Consider the following 26,237-nt stretch of genomic DNA (forward strand, 5'->3'; position numbering starts at 1 on the left):
GCCTACAATTACAAAGTAAACAGTATAACACACAAGGTATAATTAAAGTGGAACTTAAAGCTAGAGTATCAAGTTAGAGGTCAAATGATAAAATACAGTGTGCGCCTTCACAACAAGCTCAATGTATCTATGTTTAGCATATGTCAGGGGTCTTTCCCATTCAACTCCATTATGTAGATCAGCCGATGCATTACATTTTGTTCAGGCAAATATAGGGACATGTATGTTGAAGTAATGTTTTCCACAGATAACTTTGAAAATAGGGTTCGCTGGCGTGACCAAGCTGGGAAAATTTTGACAATCTCGAGCTGCTCAATAGTATATAAAATTATCCTCTATTAAAAATAGAACTAAGATTCAAATAAAATGACAAACTGTATGTGATAGTCTGTCATAAGCATTATCAAAGTTTTTGTTTTTCCGATTTCCCCACTGTTTTATTGCTTGCTGATCCTTCAGAAGATCCTTAAAATGTTTCCACTTCTTGTACCAGACCAAGCTGTCCAACAAAAGTGGTAGTTACAGGGTTGGGAAAAACCACATTACACAGGAGGGGGTGCCTATAAAAATCAGCTTTTTTCATACATCTCGTATCTAAAAGAATTTTGCTGTAACCAGGATGGATTTGATTTAAATCATAATTTTTAAAGAGCAACCGTCATTTCTGTCCCCCAGCGGATCCTCCTCTGACCCACTGTTGACTCACCAACAGTTCCATTCAATTTAATGGGACGGCTGGTGATGTGGCAGTGACACAACAAGGTGAGGGACGTGGTGGCATCAGGTGAGTGGATGCCCGCTAACAGCCATTGCCATTATGGATCTGAAATGGCAGGTGCTCTTTAACCACTTTCAGACCGGACCATTTTGCTGGTAAATGACCAGAGGTCTTTTTACACTTTGGCACTGCGCTGCTTTAACTGGTAATTGCGCGGTCATGCAATGTTGTACCCAAACAAAATTTGCGTCCTTTTCTTCCCACAAATAGAGCTTTCTTTTGATGGTATTTGATTGCCTCTGCGATTTTTATTTTTTGCGATATAAACGTAAAAAGACCGCAAATTTTGAAAAAAAATGATATTTTCTACTTTTTGTTATTAGAAAAATCCAATAAACTCAATTTTAGTCATACATTTAGGCCAAAATGTATTCAGCCACATGTCTTTGGTAAAAAAAAAGTCAATAATTGTATATTTATTGGTTTGCGCAAAAGTTGTCACATCTACAAACTAAGGTACGTTTTCTGGAATTTACGCAGCTTTTAGTTTACGACTGCCTATCTCATTTCTTGAGGTGCTAAAATGGCAGGGCAGTACAAAACCCCCCCAAATGACCCCATTTTGGAAAGTAGACCCCCTAAGGAAATTGATAAGAGGCATGTTGAGCCCATTGAATATTTTATTTTTTTGCCTCAAGCGATTGAATAATGACAAAACAAAATATTTTTTTTTTTTTTTTTCACAAAGTTGTCACTAAATGATATATTGCTCACACATGCCATGGGCATATGTGAAATGACACCCCAAAATAAATTCTGCTGCTTCTCCTGAGTACGGGGATACCACATATGTGGGACTTTTTGGGAGCCTAGCCGCGTACGGGGCCCCGAAAACCAAGCACCGCCTTCAGGCTTTCTAAGGGCGTAAATATTTGACTTCACTCCTCACTACCTATTACAGTTTTGAAGGCCATAAAATGCCAAGATGGCACAAAACCCCCACAAATGACCCCATTTTAGAAAGTAGACACCCCAAGCTATTTGCTGAGAGGCATGTTGAGTCCATGGAATATTTTATATTTTGCCACAAGTTGCGGGAAAATTACAAACTTTTTTTTTTTTTTTTTTCACAAAGTTGTCACTAAATGATATATTGCTCACGCATGCCATGGGCATATGTGAAATGACACCCCAAAATAAAATTCTGCTGCTTCTCCTGAGTACGGGGATACCACATATGTGGGACTTTTTGGGAGCCTAGCCGCGTACGGGGCCCCGAAAACCAAGCACCGCCTTCAGGCTTTCTAAGGGCGTTACAGTTTTGAAGGCCATAAAATGCCAAGATGGCACAAACCCCCCCCAAATGACCCCATTTTGGAAAGTAGACACCCCTAAATTTAGGGGTACACTAGTGAGACTAGGTAATAAATGGCGGGTGCCCTGAAACTATAAAAAAATAACTAACCAACCAGCGTCACCTGTAACAGTTATATGGTGATCACTGGTGAAAGGGTTAACTAGGGGGCAATCAGGGGGCTTTATGCGGTAGTATATGGGGGTCCCTGGCGCTATAAAAAGCTGCGGCGAACCTAAATACCTACCTGCCTAACTAGCGTCACCTGTGACACTAATACGGCGATCAGAAAAATGATCGCTTATTAGGCTGGGTTCACACTGGAGCGATGCGGAAACGCCGCGAATCCGCGGCGGGTTCCCGCATCGCATGCCTCCCGGCGGCAGTTCACACTGCCCTATGCGAACTGCTGGGAGTGTCAGTGAAATGTTACTGACACCCCCAGATCAGTTCGCATATCGCAGTGCGATCTGCAAACTCGGATCGCATGGTGTGAACACCCATGCGATCCGATTCTGCTGCGGGCCAAAAAAAGGGTCCCGTGCGAATTTGCGGCGGGTGCGGCGGGTGTGGCGGGTGCGGCGAATGGCTGAACTCGAATCGCACAGAGATCGGATGTGATTTGCACTGCAGTGCGGTGCGAATCACATTCGTTCTCATAAACCGCTGCAATGTGAACCCAGCCTTAGTGACACTGGCGACGGGGGGTGATCACGGGGTTAAACCTTTATTGGGGGGGTTAGGGGGGTACATTAGAACTAAAGGGGGCTAACTCTAACTGCCCTAACAGTTATTACAGTCACAAATGACACCAATGCAAAAAAAAAAAAAAAAAAAAAAAAAATGACATTGGTGTCACTGTGACTGGGGGGCAGGGGTAATTGGGGGGGTGATCGGGGGGTAAAGGGGGGGTGTGAGTGTGCCTGGCATGTTCTACTGTGTGTGTAGAGTGTTGGTGCAACTCACCGATCCGCTCTCCTCCGTGTCGGAACGGAAAATACCGACACGGAGGAGAGAATACATCACTTCCTCTCCTGTGTTTACATTACAGGAGAGGAAGTGATGTCACCGGGGATTTCCATTCGTCGAGAGCGATCGCGAGGGGGTGGCCATGAATGAATGGCCGCCCCCTCATCCCGGATCGCTCTCGAAGAAATGCCGACCGCCGCAGGCACCGGGGGGGGGCCCGATCGGGCCCCCCACCCGCGGGCAGGCAGGGACTTATATATACGCCCATATGCCTGCCCGTGCCATTCTGCCGACGTATATCGTCGTGCGGCGGTCGGCAAGTGGTTAAAATGTAAGGACTTATTCTTGTTGGTGGTTAGAATCTTTAACCACTTCCCAACCGCCTCACGCAGATATACTGTGGCAGAAGGGCACGTGCAGGCAGATTAACGTACCTTGCCACCGGTGGTGCGTGCCCGCGGGTCCCACAGACGATGTCCGCGGGCATACCATCGTCTCATGGTGAGGAAGAACGGGGAAATGCTAAATGTAAACAAGCATCACCTCGTTCTGCCTAATGAAACTGTCACTGATCACCACTACCTGTAATCGGACATGACCCTCCCCAGTTAGAATCACTCCCTAGGACACACTTAAGCCCTATAGCACCACCTAGTGGTTAACTCATTCACTGCCAGTCATATTTACACAGTAATCAATGCATTTTCAATCACACTGCTCACTGTATAAATGTGAATGGTCCCAAAAAGTGTCCAATGTGTCTGCCATAATGTTGCAGTCACAATATAAAAAATAAAATAAAAAAAATAAAAAAAAATTTATTAAAATTACGCTGATCGCCACAATTACTAGTAAAAAAAAAAAAAAAAAAAAAAAAAAAAATTATATATATATATATACACACACACACACACACACACACACACACACACACATACATACATACATACATACATATATATATATATATATATATATATATATATATATATATATATATATATATATATATATATATATATATATATATATATATATATATATATATATACATATATACATATACACACACACACACACACCATAAAAAAAAAAAAAAAAAAAAAAACTAACCCCCATTTTGTAGACACTATAATGTTTGCGCAAACCAAAACACTTATACTACAAATATGTAGAAGAATACAAATCGGCCTAAACTGAGGGGAAAAAAAATAACGTTTTTTTATAAAAAATTTTTGGGGATATTTATTATAGCAGAAAGTAAAAGATAATGCGTTTTCAAAATTGTTTATTGCTATTTTTTTATTTTTTATTTATATTTTTGTTTATAGCGCAAAAAATAAAAACCGCAGGAGGTGATCAAATACCACCAAAAGAAAGGGGTGTGTGTGTGTGTGTGTGTGTCACAAATGTCAGTTAAAGCAACGCAGCGCTGAATCGCAAAAAGTGCTCTGGTCAGGTAGGGGGCAAATTCTTCCAGGGCTGAAATGGTTAATATTCGCAAACAAAATGAAGGTTTCCTATTTAGAATAATTAACGGTCAGGTTAGTAAAACAGTGATATCAGAACTGATTCAATTATACAGTTTGTGGTGTACATAGATTTACAAAACAATGAGATAAAGGAATATTCCTGAACTTCGTTTTATCTCATGTTACTGTGAAATTGTGTGAATGCATCAATACAGTGCATTTTATCTCTGCTTGCAGAGCTTGGATTCATTGAATGAGTTTTACCAACAATGTAAATATTGCAGAATATTAGCCTCATGCTACCTAACCAAGCTTAATTTCATGCTGAATAAACTAAATTATTAATGTATCTTAAATCGAAAACTAACTTTAGATAGATTTTTACAATCATTTTATTAACCACTTTCAGACCGGACCATTTTGCTGGTCAATGACCAGAGGTCTTTTTACAATTTGGCACTGCGCTGCTTTAACTGGTAATTGTGCGGTCATGCAATGTTGTACCCAAACAAAATTTGTGTCCTTTTTTTCCCACAAATAGAGCTTTCTTTTAAAGGTATTTGACTGACTCTGCGATTTTTATTTTTTGCGATATAAACGTAAAAAGACCGCAAATTTTGAAAAAAAAAAAAAAAAGATATTTTCTACTTTTTGTTATTAGAAAAATCCAATAAAATCCATTTTAGTCATACATTTAGGCCAAAATGTATTCAGCCACATGTCTTTGGTAAAAAAAAAAAAAAAAGTCAATAACTGTATATTTATTGGTTTGCGCAAAAGTTGTCACATCTACAAACTAAGGTACGTTTTCTGGAATTTACGCAGCTTTTAGTTTATGACTGCCTATCTAATTTCTTGAGGTGCTAAAATGGCAGGGCAGTACAAAACCCCCCCAAATGACCCCATTTTGGAAAGTAGACACCCTAAGGAAATTGATAAGAGGCATGTTGAGCCCATTGAATATTTTATTTTTTTGCCTCAAGCGATTGAATAATGACAAAAAAATTTTTTTTTTACACAAAGTTGTCACTAAATTATATATTGCTCACACATGCTATGGTTATATGTGGAATTGTACCCCAAAATACATTCTGCTGCTTCTCCTGAGTACGGGGATACCACATGTGGTCGACTTTTTGGAAGCCTAGCCGCGTACGGGGCCCCGAAAACCAAGCACCGCCTTCAGGATTTCTAAGGGCATGTAATTTCACTCCTCACTACCTATCACAGTTTTGAAGGCCATAAAATGCCAAGATGGCACAAAACACCCACAAATGACCCCATTTTAGAAGGTAGACACCCCAAGCTATTTGCTGAGAGGCATTTTAAGTCCATTGAATATTTTTTATTTTGCCACAAGTTGCGGGAATATTTTTTTTTTCCACAAAGTTGTCACTAAATGATATATTGCTCACACATGCCATGGGCATATGTGAAATGACACCCCAAAATAAAATTCTGCTACTTCTCCTGAGTACGGGGATACCACATTTGTGGGATTTTTTTGGGAGCCTAGCCGCGTACGGGGCCCCGAAAACCAAGCACTGCCTTCAGGATTTCTAAGGGTGTAAATTTTTGATTTTACTCCTCACTACCTATCGCAGTTTTGAAGGCCATAAAATGCCAAGATGGCACAAACCCCCCCCCCCCCCCGAATGACCCCATTTTGGAAAGTAGACACCCCTAAATTTAGGGGTACACTAGTGAGACCCACAGGTAAAAAAAAGCACCTAGGCTGTCAGCGACTGTATCAAAACGCTACAAAAAAAACTGTTAGCGATCGCAGGGATCAGGCCTGACTCTGCGAACGCTGCAGTTATGTGTGTTGTGTTTTGTAAGTGACAGTGATCAAACGATACTGCACTTGGGTGGGCTGGGCTGGGCTTGGCGGAGGGGCTAAACGCAGGTGCTAGCAGGTATCTGGGCTGATCCCGCTAACAATGCGTTTTGGGAAACCTAAACTGCTGGTGACGCTAATATAGATCTGATCAGATACTATATTACTAAGGGAGGTGTATGCTTTGCGCGTGGGTGTTAGCGGTACTGGCACTAACCTGACGCTGCCTGGGGCGACGCAGACCTTATCTGACCCTCAAACTTATATCACCCGCCAGGTGATCAGGGGGTTAAACCTTTATTAGGTAATAAATGGCGGGTGCCCTGAAACTATAAAAAAATAACTAACCAACCAGCGTCACCTGTAACAGTTATATGGTGATCACTGGTGAAAGGGTTAACTAGGGGGCAATCAGGGGGCTTTATGCGGTAGTATATGGGGGTCCCTGGCGCTATAAAAAGCTGCGGCGAACCTAAATACCTATCTGCCTAACTAGCGTCACCAATACAGCGATCAGAAAAACGATCGCTTATTAGGCTGGGTTCACACTGGAGCGATGCGGGAACGCCACGAATCCGCGGCGGGTTCCCGCATCACACTGCCCTATGCGAACTGCTGGGAGTGTCAGTGAAATGTTAATGACACCCCCAGATCAGTTTGCATATCGCAGTGCGATCTGCAAACTCGGACAGGAATCGGATCGCATGGTGTGAACACCCATGCGATCCGATTCTGCTGCGGACCAAAAAAGGGGTCCCGTGCGAGTTTGCGGCGGGTGCGATGCGAATTCAGCCATACTATCTGTATGGCTGAACTCGAATCGCACAGAGATCGGATGTGATTTGCACTGCAGTGCGGTGCGAATCACATCCGTTCTCATAAACCGCTGCAATGTGAACCCAGCCTTAGTGACACTGGCAACGGGAGGTGATCACGGGTTTAAACCTTTATTGGGGAGGTACCCTAGAACTAAAGGGGGCTAACCCTAACTGCCCTAACAGTTATTACAGTCACAAATGACACCAATGTAAAAAAAAAAAAAAATGCAATTGGTGTCACTGTGACTGGGGGTGCAGGGGTGATTGGGGGGGTGATCGGGGGGCGAGAGTGTGCCTGGCATGTTCTACTGTATTGTGTAGTGTTGGTGCAACTCACCGATCCTCTCTCCTCGGTGCCGGAACGAAAAATACCGACACGGAGGAGAGATTACATCACTTCCTCTGCCTGTGTTTACATTACAGGAGAGGAAGTGATGTCACGCTGCACTTCCATTCGTCAGGAGCGATCGCGAGGGGGTGGCCATGAACGAATGGCCGCCCCCTCATCCCGGATCGCTCCTGAACGGATTCCGACCGCCGCTGGCACCGGGGGGGGGGGGGGAGTGGGTCCGATCGGGCCCCCCACCCGCGGGAAGGCAGGGATGTACAGGTACGCCCATATGCCTGCCCGTGCCATTCTGTCGACGTACATCGTCGTGCGGCGGTCGGCAACTGGTTAAACTAAAATTTGATTTAAAAAAAAGGGGGAAAAAAAAACATTTTTATCCACCCTGGCTGTAACTGCAACAGTCCCGATATAGGTCTTAATTAGTGTTTTTTTTTTTTTTTTTTTTTTTTTTAACGGAACTTTACCCATAACAACTTCATAAAAAACAAAACAAAAAAAAAACAAACATGTTCTTTGGCAAGGAGCATACATTCCACACTAATAATTATGCTATCAAAATTTGTGCTTGGTGTAAATTGCCTCCAGCATTGCTCCCGTTTCTTCTTTCCGAAGGCCGCCAATGTTGATGCCCAGAGTCCCAGCAGTAAATCATCATCAAGTTGAACTTAACCCATTTACAGTTTGATTTTACAGTTTAAAAAAAAAAAAAAAAAAAAAAAAAAAAACTGTTACATTCCTGGAATACTGGGATTGCCAATTGTCACACATGCTTTTGTCCTCAACCAAACTGTCAAACCATCAAGCACCTGGTGTCATAACTGATCACATGTGCAGCACCGTTACAGATCAAAGAGAAGCACCTTCCTTGGCTGTAAAGGATTGGAGGGTTTAATTCCACTTTAAGGCCGGGTTCACACCACAGCGATGCGGGAACGCCGCGAATCCGCTGCGTTTTCCCTCATCGCACACCTCCCGCCGGCAGTTCACACTGCCCTATGCGGACGGCTGGGAGTGTCAATGATATGTTAATGACACCCCCAGATCCGTCCGCATATCGCAGTGCGATCTGCAGACTCGCACAGGAATCGGATCGCATGGTGTGAACCCCCATGCGATCCGATTCTGTTACAGACCAAAAAAAGGGTCCCGTGCGAGTTTGCTGCGGGAGCGATGCGAATTCAGCCATACTATCTGTATGGCTGAACTCGCATCGCTACGGAGATCGGATGTGATTTGCACTCTAGTGCAGGTGCGAATCACATCCGGATCTCCCCCCCGCAGCAGTGTGAACCCAGCCTAAAGGTCCAGTTCACACCAGATGCAGTTCTGTGCGCTTTTTTCTGCACTAAAAATGCATGCACAGTGTTTTCTATGCATTTCAATGGCTCTAGCCCACACTAGTGCAGTCAGTTTCCGGTGCAGAAACTGTCCAGAACTGACTGCACTGGTGTTAACTAGAGCCATTGGAATACATGGAAAACACTGTGCATTCATTTTTAGGGCCAGTTCACATAACAAAGTTTTTGCTTACAGTGCACATCACACGTAGTTCTACGCAGTACGCTCTAATTTTTTTCTGCACCCGAAACTGACTGCACTGGTGTGAACTAGAGCCATTGGAATACATGGGAAACGCTGCATGCATTCTTAGTGCAGAAAAAAAAAAAAAAAGATTTTTTTGTACTCACCGTAAAATCCTTTTCTCTGCAATTCACCAACTGACACAGCCCCTCTCTTAGCCATTGGGATGTCCCCAAGCAGTGCCAAAACAAGGGTGGGAAAACAGCATAAAAACTTCATCCACCATGGCAAGTGGGAACTAGTATAAACTTTACTCACAAAAATGACAGTGTGTGGAAAAAACACCACAAACACAGGGTGCTCCTCAACAGAGACACTTAAAAAAAAAAATAAAAAAAAAAAAACCCCCACAGGAAAAAAGGAAAAATTGTATATGCAATTGCAATTATACAGCCGCCTGCAAAACTTTGCGGCCAAAACAGGCATCAGCCGATGCACTGACATCTACCTTGTAGAATTTAGACCAGGTCGCCGCTTTACACACTTGAGCGACAGATGCGGCGTTGTCTGACTGGATCCTGATCGGGCACCCTCAAAGTCTTATCGACCATGCGGTGAGGCATAGCCTGATCGCTCTCAGTTCTAGCAGGTGGATCAGCAACTTGGATTCCTCCACCGACCAGAGGCTCTGGGTCGACTGAACACCCATTACTCCACCCCAGCTGGATAGGTTGGTGTCCATTGTGATCACAATCCATTTCAAGGGTAGGAACAACTTCCCGGACTGAAGTACCGGGGGGGCCTCAGCCACCAGATCAGGGAATCCCTGACTAACTGGCTCACCTGAATCTGTCGATCCAGGGACAACTGAGATTTGTCCCATTTTGTCAAAATCTCCTTCTGCAGGACTCTGGTGTGGAACTGGGCATATAGTACTGGCTTGAAGGTGGCCACCATGAGTCCCAGGACTCACATGCAGAAGCATAGCGACGACCACTTGTGGTTCATCAGCAGCTTGTCTGAAGAGAGAAACACTCTCGCTTCCATGGAGTCCAGCAGCAAGCCTCCAAACACGTCAATACGATCACTGACTTTTTTTAGGTTCAACAGCCACCCAAATTCCTGCAGGGTCGCCACATCCTCCTCTAACTCTGAGGTGGAAGATGCTCTCAGGAGGAGAACGTCTAGGTATCCCATGATCGCGATCCCACATTGCCGTAGCAATGCCAAAACAGGAGCCAATACATTGGTAAAGAATCGGGGGGGCTGATGCTAAACCAAAAGGGAGAGCCACAAACTGGTAGTGGGCTTCCCCGACTGCAAATCGCAGAAACTTCTGATGCCGGAGGCATATGGCTATATGCAGGTACGCATCCTGGATGTCTAAGGACGCCAGTGAGTCCCCTTGATAGAGTGCAGCGACTACTGAGCGAACCGATTCCATTTTGAACCTCTGTACTTTTACAAAGTAATTGAGGGCTTTTAGATCCAAGATTGGACGTACCCCTTCCTTCTTGGGGACTACAAACTTTCCGATTCCGGAACAGGTACTATCACCCCACGACTCAGCAGGTCCCTTACCGCCCCCAAGAGGGCCTCCCGGTGAGCCTGGTGTACGGATATGCTGTAGGGGAAGAATCCGTTTTGCATCCAAGAGAGGAACTCTATCTTATAGCCGGAGGAAATCAGATCGCAAACCCATTGGTCGGACAGCTGAGAGGTCCACCAGGCTGCAAACTAATGAAGGTGACCCCCCCACCTGTGTTGCGGGTGGGGGAAAACCTTCATGCGGTAGCACTTTTGCTCGCAGTTCCAGGGACGCTTTGGTCCTTCAGTGGTCGTCCTGTCGGGCTGGGGACGTTTGGTCGAAGCTCCAGGCAGACGAAAAAACAGTTTGCGAGTGGAAAATGAGGGCCCTTGCCTACGGCGGGGCTCCTTAGCCTTCCTGGCCTGTGGGAGTAGAGTACTCTTACCACCTGTGGCATTTTTATTAATGTCATCCAAAGAGGCGGTCGCCAAGGAAGGGAAGATCAGTCAGGGCTTTTTTGGATGCCTGGTCAGCAGACCAGCATTTTAACCAAATCAGGCGCCTCAGCATCACTGCAGACACCGAAGCCCTGGACAACAGGGGAAGAGTATCTAGAGGCGTGTCACAAAAATACTTAAAGCCTTGCACTATTTGGTCTGCTAGTTCCACGCAGACAGGAGAAGCCTGTTCTCCCAGTTTGCGGTGCAACAGTTTTGCCCACTCAGTTAGTGTCTGTGACACAAGTGCAGATGCCAGTACTGGCCGCACGGCTGCCCCCACAATCGTAAACAAGGAACGAGCCACTGCCTCGGCCTTCCTGTCCGTGGGGTCCTTAAATGCAGGAGTCCACTCTACCGGGATCATGGTTACTTTATTTAACCTGGATACTGGGGGGGGGGGGGGTGTCCACGACCGGAGGAGCCAACCATTTTTTGAGAAGGCTCTCCTCAAAGGGGTAACGCACCACCATGGGGATTGAAAAGGTCCGTTGCAGTCAACCCCATTCCTAATGTAAATGAACTTATCAAAATAAGTCAGATACGGGAACACCTTAGGTGAACGGGCTAGCTTACTGGACTCAAAAGGGACCGCTACATCAGCAAAGGGATCTGCTGTATCCTGAATCTCCAGGGTATCATGCACAGCTGTGATAAGTGCGCCAACAATCGATTTGTCGCGCACGGACCCAGACTCCTCCTCACTGTCAGAACAGTCCTGGTCAGCGTCATCTGAAACGAGAAAGCAGGGGTCATCAGCCTCAGCAAGGCCCGAGTCTGCGTCAGATCTCTCCCCAGAGGGTGGGGGAGGGGCCGCTTTTTAGCACCTTTGCGCCCCCGCACCGCCTCCATCTTGGCAACGAACTAATTGAGGACCACGGACAAAGCATCCAGGGGCACTGGACATTCTGCAGGCGAACCGGTTGCAATTGCCTGGATTTCGGGGAAAGAAACACCATGCTGCTCCTAGAGACTGACCAAAAAATTTGCTCGGGCTTCAAGAAAATGGCCACCAAGCATCCAGTATAAAGGACAAAAAAACAGGGAAAATGGCCGCCAAGCTACATGCTGCTCCTTGCCCTCACCTAAGATGGCCGCTGAACACTGAAATACCATGAGGGACAGTGACAGAGAATGGTGGTGAACAGTGCTGCAGGGATCACAAACACAGCCTCATCAGACACCCCCAGGGAGAGAAAAATCACACATCATGGCTCAGCCAGCCAGAGCAGCTCCCCCAGGTGAGAGCCCCTGCACATGACACACACACCGCTCAGCAGCCACATGCAGCATCCCCCACAGGGAGGGTGGGGTGGGGGAGGGAGGGAAGATAGGGACAGGGAGAGAAGAGGGGGGTAAGGGACCCGCGAATCGACCTCCCAGGGAATGCCCAGCCCCACCAAGGCAGGGAGAGCTGTACTTACCAGTCCTGCAGAGCTGGGAGACATTCCATCACAGACCCACTCTCCGATCAGTACGGGGTGGCTGCTGGCCACAGCACACTGCGATGCAGACATCAGTAGCCCGGTCATATGTGTGCCCCGGAGCATTAAAGCTCACCGACTACCTCTGTAGCTGAGGTGCGTCGAGCCCGACCCAGCGCATAGCTCTGGTCTGCACACGCTCGCTGGCCAGGTTGGGGAGACTACAAGGATAAGGGTGTCCAGCCTGTCACCCAGCCGGTTGTTGATAGATCACAGGATCTTTAGTCTTGCGCAAAAAACAAAGCTTCAGCAGAAAAAAAAAAAACCCGGACCGATGGGCCCGCAGGGTTCCTAGGTCCTTCTCCTTCACTATCAAAATAAAACTGAAGCTGCATGGCAGGCTGAGGGGGGGTTAACTAAGGGGCCGCCCCTTGGCGGAACTAAGAGTTCTATGTTTTTCATAACATGTTATGCCTAGTCTTCTCCTAAAGGTGGCGTAACAACCCAATAGCTAAGAGAGGAGATGTGTCAGTTGGTGAATATAAGAGAAAAAGCATACGGAACTGCATCTGGTGTGAACTAGCACTTGGACCCCTTTCACATCTGGTGTGAACTAGCACTTGGACCCCTTTCACACTGAGGCAGTTTTCAGGCATTTTAGCGCTACAAATAGCGCCAGGAAACTGCCATCCATGCCGCCCAAATGTGAAATCCCAAGTTCTTTCACACCCAAGCAGTGCACTTGCAGGACGTTAGAAAAAGTCCTGCAAGCAGCATCTTTGGGGAGGTTTGGGAGCACTGTATACAGTGCTCCCAAAATGCTCCTGCCCATTGCAATGAATAGACAGCGCTTCAGAAGAGCCACAACACGGGCATTTTTAACCCCTTCTTTGGCCACTAGCGGGGGTTAAAAGCACCCTGCTAGTGGCCAAAAGCGGCGCTTAAACGCACGAATAGCCCCAGTGTGAAAGGGGTCTTAGGGCTGGTTTACACCATGTGTACATGAAAAACTGCACAGATTTCACTTAGAGACATCAGTTTAATCAGTTTTCATGCACGCTGACAGTTATGTGCCCTGTTGACACTAATGTTGATGTCATGTCGGTTTATTTCCTTTGCAGAAAACGGCAAACATCTTGCAGATTAGTGCGCAAAAAAAAAAAAAAAAATCTTCACAGGATACCAGTGTTGTGGTGTGAACAGGGCACATAGAGAACAATTGTTTTTTTTTGTGCCCTTGCAGAACGTATGCCTCTGCACCATGGTGTGAACAAGGCCTAAAGGATAAGTTAATTAATAAAATAAATGCGCATTTTGCTGGTGCCATCCAGGTCTCCAGCAGAGCCAGTGTGTCCGCTTGCCCGTACATCCCGCAGATTGAAAACTACACGCTGACAGCTGCAAAGGCTGCCCAACCTTTTAGGTTTCCAAGCCGGGTGGGCAGAGCCCCGCTCAGCCACGTTTTTTTAATTATTTTTAATTGCAACAGCCCACAGGGAGGGAGAAGAACCCCGCTAGCTGTCACAGTTGGGATCGGTCTGTTTGTAACATGTTATATGTTGCACCCTGAATATGGGTGTAACATGTTATGAAAAGGTGAACTTATTCTTTAAAGGTTGCCAGCAGATCAGCCTCTACAACTCGGCAGTGGCTATAAAAATGGAGAGCAACTGAGCATGTGCAGAGCAGGGTGAAACAGTGTATTAACAAATTATAAACAGTATAGGCACTTATTAAAGAGGAAGTAAACCCTGATGGGTTTACTTCCTCTTTTTTTTCCCTGCAAAGGTAAAGCATAATGGACTACTATGCATCGCATAGTAGCTCATTATGTGTCACTTACCTGACACAGGAGCCAGCGAAGTCGCCGCTGATCCCTGTAGTCCGCCGCATCCATGTTGCTGGTGGCGTCTCGCAGCTCCGACGAATCACAGCGGCGAAGCCGCGATGACGTCACTCCCGCGCATGCGCACGGGAGTCGCGTCTCGCAGCTCCGCCGCTGCCACTCGGCGAAGCCGCGATGACGTCACTCCCGCGCATGCGCACGGGAGTCGACAAATTTGGCAAATCCATTCATGGATTTGCCGCATTTAGTGCGCCTGCGCGCCGCTGTCTACGGCGGTGCCCATTTTCGGGCAAATATCTCCTAAACCATATAGGTTTAGGAGATATTGCTTGGACCTACAGGTAAGCCTTAATCTAGGCTTACCTGTAGGTCCAAGTTGTTTGGAAGGGTTTACTTCCTCTTTAAGTTTTACATAGCAGAACTTAAATTGTCTGATAACAAAAATTGTGCCATTGAAATACAAACTAAAATAAGACTCATCGAAGCATTCCATGATCCTTATAAATTACGGAAATCTGACCTGTAACCTTGTGTATTTATTACAAATCACTGAACTTTTTATTGACAGTCAAGTTGGCCAAGCACCTTTCTATTTGATTACATAATATTTGCAAAACCTCCTTTAGAGTTACCTAAACCTATGCAATGGCCTACCTTAAAGTAGCAGTAAAGGCTGAAGGCTTTTTACCTTCATGCAGTTTACCGTACCTTTTTACCTTCATGCAGTTTACCGTACCTTTTTACCTTCATGCAGTGGCTCGGGAGCAAGCAATGAAAAAAAAAAAAAAATAAAAAAAAAAAAAAAAAAAAGGGTGTGATACTGCGCCACAGAATGTACAGAACAGGAGACCAGGGTGAAATAAATATGAACGATATATAAAAACAAAAAAAAAAAAACAAAAAAAAGGGGGAAATTGCTGACTCCAAAAGGTGGAGCAAAGAAATTAATAAAGTAATGTAGGTCTGGCGCTATACCTCCTTTAGTAGGAATGAATGGAATATTATGAGATTCAAAAAAATACCAAGTGTTATAAGTGTAAGCTTATAGCAGAATCCCGAATGAGAATCCTTAGAAAAGTAAGGGGAATGACATGGCGATAATAATAATAATAAATGACTGCCAATGTGTTATATGATCTGCCTTATGTGTGGTTGTGATGAGAGAGGTGTTCTGAAAGAGCAAGGGGTTCTGCCTAATACAATTAGACCTTATTATGAAGGTAAGCAGAATACACCCAATTGCTTGCTGAAATGTGTTGCACCCTCTGTAATAAACTTGTGTCCAAAAAGAGTGTATACATTTAAAGAATACATGGTAAAATGTTTAGTGACAATATATGTGGGTGTGTGAATCTTCTAGTGCCATGCGATAATAATTCATCTAGCCAAGACAGAATGTGTGTTTGACTCTCTGCGACAAGTACATAGGCATGTGATCATAAACAAACCGGCATAAGAGAATGTGAAAATAAAACCATAATAAAATTAGTAGTAAATAAATTAGTGCCCCTCTGAACAGAGGTGTACCGTGAAAAACAAATCAAACAATTTATATTTAAAATTAGTCCATAAGATCAAAAAAGCAGCTGAATGAACTTCTGGTGAGTGAAATCATATCAGCACGGATAACATCACCAGCACCACTATCACTTAAAAGGATATACAGTATTTTCTCTGATCAAGCACAAGTCACTTTATTCATCTGCTTTTTTGATCTTATGGACTAATTTTAAGTATAAATTGTTTGATTTGTTTTTCACGGTACACCTCTGTTCAAAACAGAGGGGCACCAATTTATTAATTATTGTTTTATTTTCACATTCCGTTATGCCAGTTTGTTTATGATCACATGCCTATGTACTTGTCGCAGAGGGTCAAACAAACATTCAGTCTTGGCCAGATGAATTATCACACGGCACTAGATTCACACTCCCATATATATCATCACTAAACACTTTACCGTACATTATTATTTAAATGTATACACTCTTTTTGGACACCCAGTTTATTACAGAGGGTGCAACACTTTTCAGCAAACAATTAGGTGTATTCTGCTTACCTTCGTAATAAGGCATAATTGTATTAGGCAGAACCCCTTGTTCTTTCAGAACACCTCTCTCATCACAACCACACAAGGCAGATCATGTAACACATTGGCAGTCATTATTATTAGCACCATGTCATTCCCCTTACTTTACTAAGGATTCTCATTTGGGATTTTGCTATAAGTGTAAGCTTATAACATTTGGTATTTTTTAATCTCATCATTTTCCATTCAATCTGCCTTCAACATCTGACCAATTCATATTCAATCAGGCAGGGTCCACATGCTACCATAGCTGTTGGCCAATCTAAAGGAGATTGTACAAAAACATAAAGTGTATGGTCAACTTTAGTGTTCTTACCCACGTCACATTTTTTTCTTCACGTATACATAAATAATACTATACATTCTGGAGATGTAAAGTTACCTGCTCGAGTTTTCTTAACAATGGGTCATCCAGTTCTTCTCTTAGGACCTCATCCTCACGAAACATTGTTCTACTTTGCGGCCTGCTTCTGATCCCTTCCCTTTCATAAACAAGGTCTTTATATACGGACATATGTCCTCTAGTGTCTGTTCGTAGTTCTGGTTGTTTATAACCGGCATTTCGTTGTTTCGGAGAGTCTTCACATGGCAGGCTGGAACTTCCTGCAAATGGCGTTGGCACACGCAGTCCTGATAACGCGCTGGAAGGTCTACGAGGCAGGCCACCATCTTGTTCCAAATTTGGGAAAGAAGCATTTACGATGACACCAGAACGTGCAATGGTGGGTATGTACTGTGTCATAAAATTAAGTTCACTGCCAAATTCTGGAGAAGAAATCATTTCTGGCATATTCTAGAATTTGCCGATGTTTTATAGAAATTGTAGTAACGATAACATTTTTATTACCATAGCATTAAAATCTGAAAAATAAATAGGATTTAGAAAAAAAAATAAAAAATTAGTCTTGGCAATCCAATTGTGTTGATGCTAAATTCTTTATAAAAGCCTAAAAGTGATTGCAAATATTTTTATTTTTTTAACGTAATTAATTATACATAACTGATCTGTACAGCCCCCGATCCTCCTTTTCTTGAGTCAACCAACAGCACTCCTGGCTCCTCCACCCTGCGGAGTGGTCCCCATAGCAAACCACTTGGTATGAGGGCACTTGTGTGAGCTCACTCCCAAGCCACGCTCTGTGTCTCCATTGACACACAAAGTCTGGCTCGGCCCAGCCTCCTGCTCTCCCCTTCACATGCTGTGACTGACAGCAGCAGAAGCCGGGGGGGGGGGGGGGGGGGGGGGTGCGGAGAGGATGGAGAGCTGCTGTTCTCATGTATTGGATCACAATATTGCTCAAGGGAGGGCTGAGGGGTGCGGCAAAGAGAACATTCCGTTTACCTTCATGCATAGAATGCATTAAGATAAAAAATAAATAAATCTTCTAGGTTTATAACCACTTTAACAGCAAGTCACAAATCAGGTACATTTAAAAAGTCAGCGGCCACTAGGTATACCCTTTCTCAAAGTTAAAACTGCCCATAAAAGCTGTACCTGTAAGGTGAACTGAATACTTACCTCTCACAATGCTCTAATGCAAAGAAATGTCTGAGCTGACAGAAACCTCGTCCCCTGCAGTGCTCAATAGTACCTCCCGGTAACCTCCAAATCACTACTGTGTCATGAAGCACAAGAGGAGAAACCACTGGCTGCTGTGGGGGGACCAGGAAATCAACACTGTGTCAGTTCCCTTTGAAGACTTTAGAAGGGTATTTCTCAGGGTCAGAACAGTGTTCAGCGGTATACACAGAGGTATGTATTCAAGTGCATATTCACAGGAGAATAGATTTATAGGCAAAGTGGAAGTTCACTCTTCCAATTACTATTTTTTAATCCTTATGCTTAGTAAATAGATAGGAAATTATATCATATGTAATTGTTTTAAAAACTTTTTTTTTTTTTTTTAAACTTTATTTCTTCAGTTACATTATGGTTTTCAGGTCTAGACAAATTATGTCAGATCCCAGGAGTCTTCGGGATGGGAGGAGGGATTTTCTCTTCTTAGCACACGCTGCTGCCTACATGCCTGAGCTAAGGGCAAATAGATTCCAGTAGGTAAATGCTACACGAATCATCTGCCCTTACACAAGATGGCCAGAAATGCTAGGGGGTGCTTTTCAAAGTGATTTCTTTGCAAAATAAAACACGGAGACCTGGATGCAAGGGGAATCCTGCTTTGAATATTAACTCCTTGACACCGACCTCAGAAATATGCAGCCAAGCTTTTTTCAGTGGGGCCGCATATTTGCTTATCTACCTTTCTGCTGGGAGGGGAAGAAGAAAGAGACGAAGGAGAGAGGAGAAGAGAAAAGATTTAAAAAAACCTAGATCAAGGTTTAATCTAGCTCAGTGCCAAGGGAAGTGTTTTTTTACCACTTCATTACCCACTTAGTCATGTGACATCCGCAGGTGGGATCTCCCATCCTGGGCGGGCATCATATGGTGTCTTTGGCTTCACAGTGGTATAGGGGGCACCTGCGATTTCTCTTCACAGAGCAGGAACATGGACCTGTGTGTGTAAACACACAGATCACGTCCTGTCAGGGGAGAGGAGAACACCAATCGGTCTCATCCCCAAGTCAGTCCCATCCCACCACAGTTAGCATCACTCCCTAGGTAACACGTTTAACCCCTTGATTGCCCCCTAGTGTTTTTTTTCCCTGCCAGTGACATTTACACAGTAATCAGTGCATATTTATAACACTGATCGCTGTATAAAATGTCAATGGTTCCAAAATAGTGTCAAAAGTATCCGATCTGTCTGCCGCAATGTCACAATAAAAAAAAAAAAAAAAAAAAAAAAAAAAAAAATCACAGATCACCGCCATTACTAGTAAAAAAAAAAATAAAAAAAAAAAAAAAATTTTGTAATAATAATAATAATAATAATAAAAATGCCATAAATCTACCCCCTATTTTGTAGGCGCTATAAATTTTGCACAAACGAATCAATATATGCTTGTTGCGACTTTTTTTTAACAAAAATATGTAGAAGAATACATATCCGTCTAAACAGGAAAATGTTTTTTTTTTGTTTTGCTTTTTAAATTGGGATATTTATTATAGCAAAAAGTAAAAAAATATTGTGTGTGTGTGTGGTGTTTTTTTTAAAATGGGTGCTCTTTTTTGTTTATAGTGTTTTTACTAGTAATGGCGTTGATCTGCGATTTTTATTGTGACATTGCAACGGACAGATCGGACACTTTTTGAAACCATTTTGGGACCATTGACATTTATACAGTGATCGGTGTTATAAATATGCACTGATTACTGTGTAAATGTTACTGGCAGGGAAGAAGTTAACACTAGGGGGCCAGTGGGGGACTAGTGGAGACTGATCGGTGTTCCTATATACTAGGAACACACGATATGTATCTTTTCACCAGACAGGACGCGGATCCACGTTCCTGCTCTGTCACCAGCAATCGCAGGTGCTCGGTGGACATCGCGGCCACCATTCACACGCATCGGCTCCTGAGTGACAACACGCGAGCACCCCCTATGTGGCCGAGAAGCCGAGGATGTCATGACGTCCACCCAGGATGGGAGATCCCACCTGCGGACGTCATATGACAATATGAGGGTAATGAAGTGGTTAATCATGGCTGGCATCAAGGTACCCTATGCGTTGGGTATACAGCTCCATGATTAGTGCCTTGGATAAGCGAAACTTCTTCAGGGTTACAGCATTTGTGAATTTATCCAGCAATTTCCTTTAAAAAGGACCGCTCGAGATCTTCTCCTCCTCTTCTGCATTACTTTAAATTCCAGAAGACTGGATTCAAAAGGCTCCATCCTCTGTGCTATGTCATCTGCCAGCCTCCAGAGACAACTGAGTAGAATCCAGCTGACACCTGCTCCAGCTTGTACTTTCCTGCCTTTTTTTTAAAACCACTTACCTCAAACCCAGGATCTGATCATTATCATAGTTATCGCAAGTTTGGACCAGTACAGCATGCATTTATTTATTTTGTTCTGGGAATTTACTGTAATGCATTTTTATGCAGTATTTAACAAGCATTTTTAGTGTTCACTCTAAATACTGCATATGAGCAATAGTGAATTGATATTTTCATGATCGGAAAGTGGTCACGTGATCATCATAACACATGCAATAACCTTTAGGCCCCTTTCACACTTGTTCAGCCTGAAATTTATCCAACTTTGACGCGACTTGAAGCAATGGCTGTGTAATCTTGAGGTCTATGGACCTCGGGTCGCATCAAAGTCCGACCAAAGTAGTGCAGGGGACAAGTCGCACAGATATGAATGGTACTCATTGAAAATCACGGGGTACAACAAGTCGCACAAGTGTGAAAAGGGCTTCAAGTGAATTGTCCCTACTGACACTAATCCTGGCCAAACACTAGCCTAAAAATAAAAAGTTTGAAAATCTGTCATTTGGACCGTTCATATTTTTGTCCCAGCGGCGGCGGTGTAGGATTTTGGCATTGGCTTTCTTATGGCGATTCGATCATGCAGCTCATCTTTCTTCAAGTGCCTCTTGAAACAGCCACGCCACATGTTTTAAGAGAGTCCTGTATTTCACCTGAAGTTATCTGTGGGTTTTTCTTTGCATCCCGAACATTTTTGCTGGCAGTTGTGGCTGAAATTTTAGTTGGTCTACCTGACCATCTGTTTGGTTTCAACAGAACCCCTCATTTTCCACTGCTTGATTAGAGTTTGAACACTTCAGATTGTCGTTCTCAATTCCTTGGATATCTTTTTATATCCCTTTCCCCGTTTTACACAGTTCAACTAACTTTTTCCCACAGATCCCTTGACAATTCTTTTGCTTTCCCCATGACTCAGAATCAAGAAAAGTCAGTGCAGCACTGGATGAAAGATGCAAGGGTCTGTCAGGAGTCCAGAAACTCATTGACATTTTATACATACACACACACACTAAATACAGCAAACAGATCACAGGTAAGGATGGTTACCTTTAATAGCCATCCAAAATGACCAGGGTATGTAAACTTTTGATCAGGGACATTTGGGTAGTTTCTTTTGTTTTTATGATTTAAACAGAGTAAACACAGTTGATTGATATAAATGGCTTCAGCCAAACACTAACCATGATTGAAAGAAAAGTTTGTGTTATCTTTCATTTTTCAATGGCCAAGAAATCCTAAATTCTGCCAGGGTATGTAAATTTACAAGCACAACTGTATCATGAGTTATAGATATAGTACATTTTGTGCAGGGGTTCCCCGAGACCAGAAAGTTATTTCAAGGGTTCCTCTGTGCTAAAAAAAGAACGAGAAAAGCTGTGAGCCCCCCTTCACACTGAACGTGGCTTTGAAATTGTGCTACTTGAGCCCAATTTCAAAGCCGCAGATTAGTGATGTTCCATTGCCAGCTGTGGGGTGCAACTTGTCATGTGATTTTGAACCGTCTGGGTTCACACTATCGAGGGTCCTGTGTGCTGAGCTTCATTGAATAGGGTGCTGTACCTGCAGGACACCCACAGAAAAGATCTCTGACCCTTTGTACGAAACGCGCCCCCAAGCCTGCAACAGGAAACTGCATGGTGCTGCAGCATTGAGTAGTTTTGCGCATCTGCACTAGTGTGAACCTAGCCTTGTTTAATCTTCATAGAATATAAAGCAAAAGCAACAGTTTCAGATTGGGCTGTTGCTGTTACTAAACCTGTGAAGACAGACTAAAGAATAAAATTGTGCTGCAACTGCTAACTGCCTGGACTTTACATATAAATATATTTTACTTAATAAAATAAAAACTGCACAAACTTCATACTGATACATTTAACTGCATTTGAACAAATTGCAGAAAACTGTTATAAAGTACGCAGTATGTAAAACCAAACCCAAACCTGTTGTTCTAGTTATTAGATATAGAAGGCAAAGGGTAAAAAAAAAAAACATTGACATTTAAAAAAATATATATATATTCTTGTGGTAACTGTTCCAAAAGGGCTGGGAGGGGAAATCGCCCTTCACTTTCTTGTCCCAGAGACAATGCAGGAAATGAGGAGAAATTTCTCCAAGGTGCGACGAAGTGGAAGACTCTCTCTCACCAGGCGTGTAAAATTTGGCTTTAGGAAGAGGTAACCCCTAGGAACACACCTCCCTATGTACAGTGCTTGGAGTGAACCTCTACAAGATACACAAACACACACACATATTTTACAGCTACATAACTAATAAATACACTGACCAGCCATAACATAATGACCACCTACCATAACCCATTGGAGCATGGACAGCAGTTTTCAGCAACAGATCCTTTAACCACTTCCCGCTCGCACTATAGCAGAATGATGGCTATAGCACGGTCTTACTTTTCCGGGAGGCCGTCATATCACGGGAGGATGTTCTTGCATGGTGGACTCAGCTGATCACAGATTGGGGTAAAGAGCAAATCACAGCAGCCCTTTACCATGTGATCAGCTGTGTCCAATGACAGCTGATCACAATGTAAACACAAGCCGGTTATCAGCATAACCAGATTGTGTTAAAGAGACATCACTGCAGTCCCACAATCAGTGAAGCCTCATCAGTGCCCATCAGTGAAGGAGAAAAATAACCTGTCTGCAAAATTTTATAGCAAACAATTTTTAATGTGTTTTTTTTGTTTAACAAAAAAAAAAAAAACTCAGTGGCAATTAAAATTTTAGATTTAAATACCACTTAATGAAAGCTCTAGTTCTATGAAATAAATGCTAAAAACTCCATATGGGTACAGTGTTGCATGACCGCAGAATTGTCATTTAAATTGCGACAGCGCTGAAAGCTGCAAATTAGCTTGGGAAGAAAAAGGGTTGAAAGTGCCCGGTAGTTAAAGGATAAGTGGTTGTACAACCACTTTAAGCTACAGTAGCTCTTCTATTGGATCAGACACATGTAACCAACTGACTGCCCCCCCATCTGTCACAATAAAAAACAAAAAAGTTTCCAACATCCTTTGTGGCTGTTGGCTTGTAGTCTTCGATGAATTAACACGGTGCTCCACAGTGTTCTTTGAGTCTTACTGTAAGATTGTATCTGCTTGCCCGCACAATGTATGGGCACCCAAATACATGGACAGGTCTGCAGGGGATCTGCTGATCGCTGGGGCAAACCTTTAGGCTCCAGAATCAAAAAAGGTAATAAATGCAATTTTTTTTTAACCTGAAAAAAAAAAAGTGCATTTATTATTTTTTGTTAAAAGGTGAACTTATCCTTTAAGTCTTGTAAGTTGCAAGATTAGGCCTCCATGATTCATAATTGTTTGTTCAGCATGTCCCACAGATGCTCGATTGAATTGAGATCTGGAGGCTAAGTCGAGATCTCAAACTCGTTGTGTTCCTCAATTGCTCCTTGGTCCAGTGATCATTGTAGGCGCTTTTAGCTGTGGACTCAGGTCAGCATGGGCACCCGGACCAGCGTGCGGCCTATTATAACCGGCATCAACATTTTCAGCAATATAAAGTAGAACTATAGGCAAAACTGTTCCCCTCCTCCCCATTCTGGATACAGTAAGGGAGGGTTATAACCCATCAGATTTTTGTCATATGTGTCCCATTGCGGAGATTTCCCATCACTTCCTGTCCCATAGCCAAACAGGAAGTGAGAGGAAATTCCTACAAATCAAGGGAATTCCTTGACACTCCCCCTCCGGTCATCAGAACTAGTGTTCCCATTGGAGGGAAGATGTCCCCTCTATTACATTTCTGGGGATAACCAAAAATTTTGGATTTTCTTTTACTTTCAATGAGAGGGTGAATCTCCCTAGGAGGGGCACAGACAGCGATAACAACTGACAGATGTTCTAATCCCTCTCCACTCTATCCAAAACAATCAAAAAAGTTTGCCTTTGGATTTTACTTCCGCTTTGTTTCCCTGCAAAGGTAAAGCATAATGAGCTACTATGCATCACATAGTAGCCCGTTTCGTGTCACTTACCTGAAACTAAAGCCTGCGATGTCACCACTGTCTCCTCTTCCATGAAGCTTCCATCTTCCTTCCGGGTATCAATGCTCCAGCGGTGTGATTGGCATGCGCACAGGAGCCGCCAGTCACGGTATAATCTCCTTTAGAAACTGCATGCTCACCATTTCTAAAGGAGTCTAAAGTGCGCATGCACCGTAGACATCGGTGATCGCCTTTTTTGTAAATATCTCCTATACCGTAGAGGTTTGGGAGATATTTCAAGCACCTAACAGGTAAGCCTAGATTAAGGCTTACCTGTAGGTAAAAGTGGTTGTAACAGGTTTACAACCACTTTAAGCTACAGTAACTCTTCTATTGGATCAGACAAGACAGGGCAGTGTTTGCTTCCCAGGGGCAGCGATGATCCTTGTCAGTCCATGATTTTCTCCAGTTTCCTTCTTTGGACCACTTCTGGTAGATTCTGATCTCTGTAGACCGACAACATCCCACAAGAGATGTCGACTTGGAGTTGTTCTGACCCAATCGCCTATCCATTAAAATCTGTCCCTTGTCACAGTCACTCAAATCCTTATTCCTTACACTTCCCCATTTTGTTCACCTTCAGGGACAACATGTTCACTCCCTGTCTAATATATCCCACTCAGTTTGGGATGCCATTGCCATGAGATAAATACTCCTCTTTCCCTGTCAGTGGGCACAATGCTATGGCTGATCGGTGTAAGGCATATACACTCAGAGGCTCCGTGCACTCCTATTTCCTGCACACAAACAAGAGTTCCTTAGTAAGAATGCAGCATTCTGCACACCCCCCATAGAGATAGAAGAGAACTTACTGCAGTCCCCACACAGGCGTCCTCCTTCTCCTCACATGCACTACCTGCAGTCACCCAGGTGCCAGGAGACTCAAACAAATATTAAATACCCGGCTCCGCTCACCCAACCCAATGCAAACAAAGCCTGTCCAACCAGCACGCCGCGAGGGATGACGGGAAGGCAGTCCAGAGCAGCTGCTAGTCTGCAGGAAGACAACCAATAGTGTGAGGGGAAGGGACTACATCTCCCGACAGCCACTGCGGAAAGTACGTTGGCTATCACAAAGGATGCTGGGAAGCGGCGGGAGTAGAGGAGCTGTGGCGCTCTGTTCTTATCAGTAGTGTACAGGTGCTGGGGTTACCTGTCTGCATATAGAGTCCCATATACACTGCTCAGGTACAAGACCAGGCCCTGAACTCACCAACAGGGCTGCCCAGGAGGACCATGTCTACCTGGCTTCAGGCCTTTCTCACCAGCGTCTCTTTATACTGAAATGCGAGTGTAGTGTGCTGAGACTTGTGAAGACAGCTGGGACTTGAAGCTCTACAGAGAGAGGAATTGAATTGTGATGATAGCTGTGATTTGTAGTTCTGCAGAAGGAGGAGGTGACTTGTGAGGACAGCTGGGACTTGTAGTTCTATAGAGAGAGCAGGTTACTTGTCAGGGCAGCTGGGACTTGTAGTTCTACGGAGGGAGGAAGTGACTTGTGAGGACAGCTGGGATTTGTAGTTCTACGGAGGGAGGAAGTGACTTGTGAGGACAGCTGGGACTTGTAGTTCTACAGAGAGAGGAGATGACTTGTCAGGACAGCTGGGACTTGTAGTTCTACATAGGGAGGAGATGACTTGTAGTTCTACGGAGGGAGGAAGTGACTTGTGAGGACAGCTGGGACTTGTAGTTCTACAGAGAGAGGAGATGACTTGTCAGGACAGCTGGGACTTGTAGTTCTACATAGGGAGGAGATGACTTGTAGTTCTACGGAGGGAGGAAGTGACTTGTGAGGACAGCTGGGACTTGTAGTTCTACGGAGGGAGGAAGTGATTTGTGATGACAGCTGGGACTTGTAGTTCTACGGAGGGAGGAGATAACTTGTCAGGACAGCTGGG

The 26,237-nt window shown here is 44.0% G+C and overlaps 1 protein-coding gene across 1 annotated transcript in view; it reads right to left on the minus strand.

Moving 5' to 3' along the window:
• CPAP (centrosome assembly and centriole elongation protein) overlaps nt 1-25,299 on the minus strand; it is a 95,894-nt gene extending 70,595 nt beyond the window's left edge. The window contains exons 1-2 of the mRNA XM_077483980.1: nt 25,152-25,299; nt 16,805-17,283 (exon numbers count right to left, since the gene is read on the minus strand). Coding sequence (XP_077340106.1) covers nt 16,805-17,212 — 408 coding nt within the window. The 5' untranslated portion in view covers nt 17,213-17,283; nt 25,152-25,299. The remainder of the gene's footprint in view (nt 1-16,804; nt 17,284-25,151) is intronic.
• Between the last annotated feature and the right edge of the window lie 938 nt (nt 25,300-26,237).

This window comes from Lithobates pipiens, unplaced genomic scaffold (assembly GCF_037356315.1).
Source record: "Lithobates pipiens isolate NorthernLeopardFrog02 unplaced genomic scaffold, aLitPip1_a1.2 Scaffold_16, whole genome shotgun sequence".
Classification (NCBI taxonomy): Eukaryota; Metazoa; Chordata; class Amphibia; order Anura; family Ranidae; genus Lithobates; species Lithobates pipiens.